This window comes from Trichoplusia ni, chromosome 2 (genome assembly GCF_003590095.1).
Source record: "Trichoplusia ni isolate ovarian cell line Hi5 chromosome 2, tn1, whole genome shotgun sequence".
NCBI classification, from domain to species: Eukaryota; Metazoa; Arthropoda; class Insecta; order Lepidoptera; family Noctuidae; genus Trichoplusia; species Trichoplusia ni.
In genome coordinates this window covers 16345348-16353435 of record NC_039479.1, presented here as the reverse complement: position 1 = coordinate 16353435, position 8088 = coordinate 16345348, and the positions used below count along the sequence as shown (strand labels likewise).

Here is an 8088-nt window from a genome sequence, read left to right as displayed (position 1 = left end):
TTGTGAAATCACGTCATTGAATTAATTATACACTACTAGCCTTATAAAGTTTAGAAACGGTTCCAGATTGCCATAATTATTGTCGCTATGTATTAGCACTGCGGAAGTCAAAGAATCGCGGCGACATTTCGATGTAGAAACCGAAAATTATTGAATAAGAACGGATATTCAGCGACGACGTATCATGACCTGAAATGTTATTCATAAACCACCCAGAAGTGTATCTAAATAAAACTAATAATACCACGGTGATTTGTCATAATCCGTTAAGGAGCTTTGGAGTTATTTAATCCTTTAAATAAATAAAAGTCAACCAAATCCGTTTCATAACGCCGTAAATAAATACACAAAACAAATTCAAATTAAGCAGGCACCTACTTTTTTTGGGAGTGGGTTAATTACATACTAGAGATTTCTGCACAAATTTAGAATCTACAAGACCTAAATTTGACCTACATAATGCAATAGTTAATGTTGTCTAAGTCATTTCAGTCACTACATATTCTAGAGTTAAACATTTTGCAATATTTGTGCTTCAATATGGCTTCTCTCAAAATATTGTCATTGTGATGCTGCCTCAAGCTTTACCAATACTCTGAAGCTCAAATATCAGCGCAGCAACAAAAGCGTTAGAAATACGTATCGTCGCCAGACGCCAAAAAATACTTGTAAAGTAGACGTGTATGTTGAACAAACATGTGCGATGCAGTTCCTTAAAAAACTTGGTGGCCTGAAAAAAAAACGAAAAAAAAGACACTCGAATACTGAAGCTTGCCCGCCTGACAGGAAATATGATATTTTATTTTGGGCGTGGGATCAAACCGAGTCGATAATTTGTGTTCCGAATAGAACATCAGAAGCAACGGTGAAATTAAATTGTTGAAAACGTTTTATGTTAAGTATAATAAAGAAGAAGCGAGTCCTCAACAATAATAAAATGCCTTTGAACATATCTGAATAGGTAAGACGTCGGTGTTTCAAAGAAAGTGTCACTAGATAATATTTTTATAGAATGACACACATTATAATAGGAATAGTTTTTGGTTTTGGTGACAGTTTAATTAAGAAGCATCGCGCGGTGAATACACTCTTCCTTGTTACTGTTTTCATGGCCCTTTGTCCTACTTTTATCTAAACGTGTGGAAGAATTTATATTCAGAGCAGGCTCTCGAAGTAAGAGATGAAAACTGGATATTTACGTTACTTCCAAGCTGCAAAGATGTATGAATTAAACGGTATAATGAAGAGGAGACATAAAAACCAAGCTTAACTTAAAAATTAAAAATAAAGATTTCATCGACACAACTGGCCTAGGAAGAAGATAGAGCAGCACCAATTTAAAACGTAAACACTTAACTAGACTTGATTAATATAATCTGAGTAGGTACCATACAAGTGTAGAGAGATGTCCGGCGCGGGGCGTGAAGGGGGCAGGAGCGGGAGGGGGCAGCGTACGAATCAATATCAATCAGCATCAATCAGCTCCCGGAAGCCTTGTAGTTGGACCAACTGATTGTTCGGCCGCGATGATGCGTGCTACAAATTCACATGTTTATTTATCAACTAGCCATTTCCCTGTTTAAGACTTTTTGCCTCACATAGAAGACGTTTTTTTGGTTCAATGACTTTCGGCAACCTTCGCGAATTTTTCCCTAACATCACAAAAAGTGTGCAATTAGGAGGTTGGCAAATCTTTCTTCCTTCCTCAATAAGATGAAGAAGCAGATATATTTTCCTACTTTGATCGCGATTAATAATAATCCAGGTATATTCATTATTATAAAGTTTGCGAGACAGACAATCTTCCTTATAATATTATGTACCCAACAATAACGGATTGCTTTCACTTAATTGCTTGAAATTTGATGTTGATATATTTGAGAAGCATTTTAAGATTTGCTGAAATACAAATATGACACACCCACTTACACAAACAGTGTATTACACGTACGTGAGCTATACGTTTTAGTATGTGTTAAGGCGACGTTATACGTACCAAAGATAATCAACGTAAGTACCTAATCTATTAGATCTTCTCTGTAACATGAAATACGGCATCAGTGTCCAAAGCGGTTCTGTTCCGCCGGTCCGGTCGGTTAACGGCACATTTAATACAAGTAAATCATTTTACGATTTCTATCTCCCACAAAGTCCCTTCTAATAGTAATGGCTATTCGCAAAGGCAACCAAGTATAAAATTCGAATAAGACAAAACTCCTTAAATGTTATCTGTCAGGGAGTATTTTAGCTCGGAAGATAACAAATTGTTTACAATGATTTGAATATTTCTTTAGTACGCCCACCGAGATTAGAGTTACTTCCAGTCATAAAGATACCTGAAACGTGGTTGGTACTTAAGTACAGCAGTTACGTAACGACGCAGTGGTGCTAAAGTGCTCCTTATATGTTAATATGGCACATGACGGTGTCGTTGCGCCTATAAAATCGTCTGAAGTGTAAACACACGTAAATATCGCGCCACACGCACTCGTAAAATCTATTTCTCGCGCTATTGCGGCTCGTAGGCACTATACAAATAATTTTATTCAGACGACAATCAACATTAAAACAAAAATATCACCAGAACTGATTTATAAACAGAACGGGTTAAATCTTCCATTACGTAGCCGTCGTAGTCGGATACCTGGTAGTGCTACGTACGCAGGTAAATAGCTCTTGTATCGATCTATGTACCAGTTTATTATAAGAAGGAATTTGTGTGCGTTAATGCAGGTATTTTTGTAATCCGTTTCAGTACTTTCTTGTTCCGAAGCGAAAACAGAATTGCTGCAACACCCACGTTTTTCGAAGTGTTTAAAAATAAGGCGTCTGTTCAGTATGAGATCGTTGATGAAACGGCTAAGAATATGTTGGCTGGGTTATTCATCAAAGACTCTCGTGTAATAGTTTTTACCTACGGTTTGTGGACAAAGGAGTGAGTCATCGCCATGGTTATTAGGCCTAATATTATAGAGGCGCGCGACCGCCGCCGCCGCCGCCTCGCTGCATGCCTGTCGCGACGCAGACGATGCTGACTCTTGATTCACTTTGATTGCTATTCCAAGTCATGCGACGTTCTTAAGATAAACGACACGATTGACGCAAGTATTAAGGAAATTGTATGAATAGTTTATTAGAATCCGAACAGGAAATTCTTCAATTAAATATATTCTCCCTTAGTGCTGTCAGGAATTTCCCTATCGAATTCAAGTAGCGTGTCTGTGGCAGCTATTTAAATTGTCAAGAGTTTAGCAAGGATCCGCATACACCTTATTTCTTAACAAGACACAGTGAGTATTAGGTGGTGATAGATCTGCCTGATTCTGTATTCTCACTATCTTCTACGCATTGGTAGACCTTATGTATGCTTTATTAGATGTGATTAAAAAAATATTTTGCAATAAATATAAGGTCTTAAGTTGACTGACCGACCTTCTTATCGCCATGACATTGATACAAAAACTGACTATTTCGCTCGTGTGACATCCTACGCATTTCATTGGCAAAAAAGAAATTATAAATAGGTTATTTTCACAATATCAGTTTTCAATAACACCCTTCGGTAGTTTTTTCTGCCCGAAAATAATTTCAGCCAAACTCGTCATCAAGTAAAAAAAAAACATTTGAAAAGTTGGATATTTAACTTCAAGTCTTAGTAATGAACACTTTTACTTAATCCTTATAACAGGAAACATTTATCCTGCAGCTGAGCGACTGAAGACTGCCGCGAATTAACGATTGTCATTGACAACTGTCGCTTCCGAGACATGTAGCTCAATCACATTAATTAGTCCTATAGCTTCTTAACAATGTACAGCAACTGGTTTCTCAGTCATCCGGGTTCCATAACATACCTACATAATAATAAAACTGATATTATTTAAAGCGACGATGACGCCAATACGATGTTCCCACCGGACCAAGACAAGCTCACGTCTACGGTATTTTATTATACATTTACATTTATAACCAGTTATTCACAAATATTAAACAAATAAGAAAGAAAATATATGTTTTGATGGGTGGCTTTAGAATATATTCTTTGTTTAAAGTCAGGGCAGAAAATCATCTGTGTGTTCATGACTATTTTTTTCCTAGCATTGAGCGGCAATCGAGGGCTACTGCAAAGCGCTGTTTGAAATATTGCTGAGCAAAGTTTCGGAAGATCATCCCTAACAAGATAGCTACAGAAAAGTTTTTGAAAGCCTAAGCAGCTATGTGTTCCGGCCTGCCTCAATATTTGGAGATATCTTATAATAGGCCTAAGAATGCTGATTTCTTAGGTTTTAGCAAATGTTTGCAATGTTAGTTATATAATGTGTAAAAAGATCTGTTTGCACGATTAATTACTTAAAATAGGATAGCACAAGCATCAGGAAAAACCGATTCATCATGCGGTTGAAAAACAGATGCTAAAAAATAAACAACATTTATTACCTTAAGTTACCTACTTACTAGATTGTGTTTAATCATTTATTTGTGTTGTGGATTAAATACACGCATGAAGTCTATGAGCCCTGTTCATCAATAAACTATTAAATAAGTAAATCAATTAATTCAATAGTTACATGATTTATTGTTACATTACAGTTAAAAGTATCATAAAAAACATTTACCATTATTACACTTACCATTTTTTCCAAATACGTACCGACACATTTTGTTCTATTTTTTCCATTTTATAGCATGATTATTAGCCTTCACTTGCGGGGGGCGAAATATAATTTAAAAATTTGATCTTCATTGGTATAGCAAAGTATCCAGTGACGTTATCTCTCATATGTTCAGTTGCTAATTGCAGATAGGCAGTGGCGCATGGTACGGGGGATATCTCACGAGGTTTTGCTCTTATCCGTACTTCTGATCTCAATCCTGTGGGCATCCAGAACCTGGTACGCGGGTAGCAGCGCCAACTGGCACCAAAGCGAGCAGTCTCCTCCCACAGCCCGCAAACATGCATATAGATAGGACGAGTGCTCGAATTCCAAACCCTGTTTCAAATTTTCGGTTATTATTACGGTGTACGGCTTATTCAATAGTAACACACAATGAGTAATTAGAATAAACTTCACAATCCACGTTACAATTTAGATAGACCATGACCCTAGAACCAGGTAGGGTACCTAATTTTAACACATTTCCGGGGTCGTTGGCTTTTTACAATAATTTTACATTTCAAATAGAAATTAACAAAACAAAGCACGCAATTTCATTAATCCATACGTACCTAGGTATCTACGAAAGCAGCAATTGAATAATACCTAATTTCCTGCTCGATTTTTATACCTGTTTTATATTTGGAATTGGAGAGAAAATCTCTCACCATAACTTTGAAACCACAGGTTCTGACTCCATAGTAATACATAAGGTGTCTGGGGCCCACGTTATCTGCAATGGGGACATTGGTACAGGAAGCGGTGGTCGTTTGACTTCATAGTGCACCAAGTGGTGAGTATTCAAATCCACTGGCTCGTATTTCTGTTTAACTTCTTCTCGTAATTCAGTAACGTGAATCTAAGGAAAAATGACAAACTCGGATGAATTTTACACGCGTTCATTTAGGTTCTCCTATCCCGCTATCTGTCTGCTTGTATTCAAGTCTTGCAAGTTGATTTTGATCCGCCTCCTGGTTTCCAAATAAGCTTAAGTTTTGACAGCTTAGGTATATTGCGTGACAAATGTGATAATACAATATAGTGATATAACAAAGAACTGATCTGATGCTGGAGCAGGAAGGTGGCCACGCTTAAACTTCATCGAGTTTACATTTAGAGAAAAATCGACTGATGAATGAATGATCGGATACCGCAGAGATTAAAACTATATTTTAAAATCATGTGTATAAACTCTATCGGGGATTCCCTGATGAGTGTGCTAATATATTAATTCACAGTCCTAAACAAATTTGTCAGTGACTCTGCCCTACTAAATATCACTAAGTATTCGCGAAAATTTCTTGATGTATTTTAAGTTATTGTAAGTTCAAACAGAGCACAGAGTTGTATTTTAAGTTGAAACAGAGCACGGTGAGATAAAGCCGTAAGTTAAAATGGAACCTTTTCTTTAGCAGGGCAGACAACTGAAAACATCAATGACTTTTTTTGTCACCCTCTCTTGGAAGGAAAGTTTTAGAGCAGAATTGGCCATTTCCACTGACCACATTTCTCACATCAGTCGAATTTGATTGTGCTTCTTTCAAATATTTAATGGCATTATATGCAGCATTTTATTAAGAAAACATTTTTCTAAAACCTACCTTTTTTTCTCTGATGTTTTACCTTGTGTGCAGTTATTTTTTTCCGAGGATTTAGAACAATCATTGGCGGCAGCCCCGGTCCTGGGCTTTTTGGTTCTTCACTTGCTTGTTCTACAGCAGCTTCCTCCCCAACCGCTTCAGCAACCATCTGCTTCGACGTCATTGTAAGAATTTCTATAAATTTACATTTTGTATGAAAACTGGATTGATTGTTTGGCTGTTTATTTACAAATGTTTGAATGACGTCCGAATTTCAAATTACAGATAAAATTACCTACAGGTTATCAAGATGAACTAAAATAAGTGCAACCAACCTCTTTACTGCTTTCCTAGATATGCTCACAAAAATAGAAATCTATTGTAAATAAAATAATTTTAGCATAAAAATCGCTATAATAAATATCATGAACGAAGGCCAAATAACGTAGATAGATAAATTCAGTGGTTTAGTATGCTAGACTTTAGGATTTTTTACGTAGAACAGTGGAAATAGAATCAAACAGTGGAAATAAATGTGTTTAGCACAGCATACGTCGTTCTTTACCTCATTTACGTCTCTATGAAGTCAAACATGGCGTTAAACCATCTGTATCTAATGAATCCAATATACAACCGATGGTAAATAGTCAATAAGTGGTAAAATATACGCTATTTCAAGCTAGCATACATTTACTCGCCAAACGGGCTGTGGTTGAAGTAGATGTATAATAATGTATTCCTATTCGCTTCATGTAATCTCGCACACTTGCCAAATGCGGATGGTTTTCAAATGATTGCTTTACCTGACTTCTGTCGCATGCTGATGGTGCCATCTGCATTGATTCTTGGATAGGCAGGACTGATGCCAATAGAGTAAGACCACAAGTATCAGATAAGATTTATTGCAGGATATTCTCAGTGGATTAAAATCGATCTCAGTGGCGTGCACTTGGAGAGGCCTATGTCCAGCAGTGGACTGCAATAGGCTGATGATGATGATGATTCTTAACAAAAACGATTTTCTTTTAGTCTGTCATAGTTTGCCTAATAGACCTATTGCTCCGGTTTCTCCGAAAAGAGGTTATGAATTATTAGTGCGTAAGTTTAAATTACGAGATTTACCTTAAGATTACAAGTGAGTAATGTCATAATAGTATTTTTTTCATTCTTTCATAAGAATATATTAGCAAGGTTACTCTACTTTCCACTAAACTCACACACAGGTTGTAACAATCCAAAATAATTGTGGCCTCAAAAACGGACAGTAAAATTCGACCTTATGCCATTGACATAAGGTGCTATTAATATGCACCTCACCACATAAAGTACTAAGTATTTGACCTTCCTTACTAAGGGTTCACTGAAGTTACATTTACACGGGATGAAGCGGAAGCCGTCATTCAGCGCACATTTCCGAACCGAAGTCAAACGGAGATTGTTTCTATCAGTAAAAACTAATTAACATTTGCCCTTTATGGGGTCAGGGAGGGGTCACAAAGGTTACACTGTTATACGTCGAAGATTTCAATTACGAAGATTATTTTTCAATTTAGGAAATAAACAAATGCATGTCGTTACGGCATTTTCAGTATTATTAATTGGGGATACAGAACTCTAAATTGGAAAACCAATTTTGTGCAGATATTAAAAAAGGTTGGCAATGCGTTCGCTGCGTACCTACTCGCCACGAAAAACCCAACGAGGAAAAAGAAAACTTAGTAAATATTTTATCAGATGCCATTAATTACTAGGCATGCCCACTATGTAAATCATACTGTAAAAAGTCTCTATATGCACTGCACTCTAACATTAGAGTTAGTTTGCTTCATTGTCTATAAAGCGATAATAAATAC

At 36.6% G+C, this 8088-nt stretch overlaps 1 protein-coding gene across 1 annotated transcript; it reads right to left on the bottom strand.

The window, feature by feature from the left end:
- Positions 1 to 4639: 4639 nt before the first annotated feature.
- Positions 4640 to 6523, bottom strand: LOC113501119. Its single transcript, XM_026882147.1, has 3 exons — positions 6279 to 6523; positions 5324 to 5514; positions 4640 to 4991 (listed from the first exon to the last, which is right to left on the bottom strand). The coding sequence occupies exons 1-3, from the start codon at positions 6417 to 6419 to the stop codon at positions 4694 to 4696; spliced, it is 630 nt and encodes a 209-aa protein (XP_026737948.1). The 5' UTR covers positions 6420 to 6523; the 3' UTR covers positions 4640 to 4693.
- Between the last annotated feature and the right edge of the window lie 1565 nt (positions 6524 to 8088).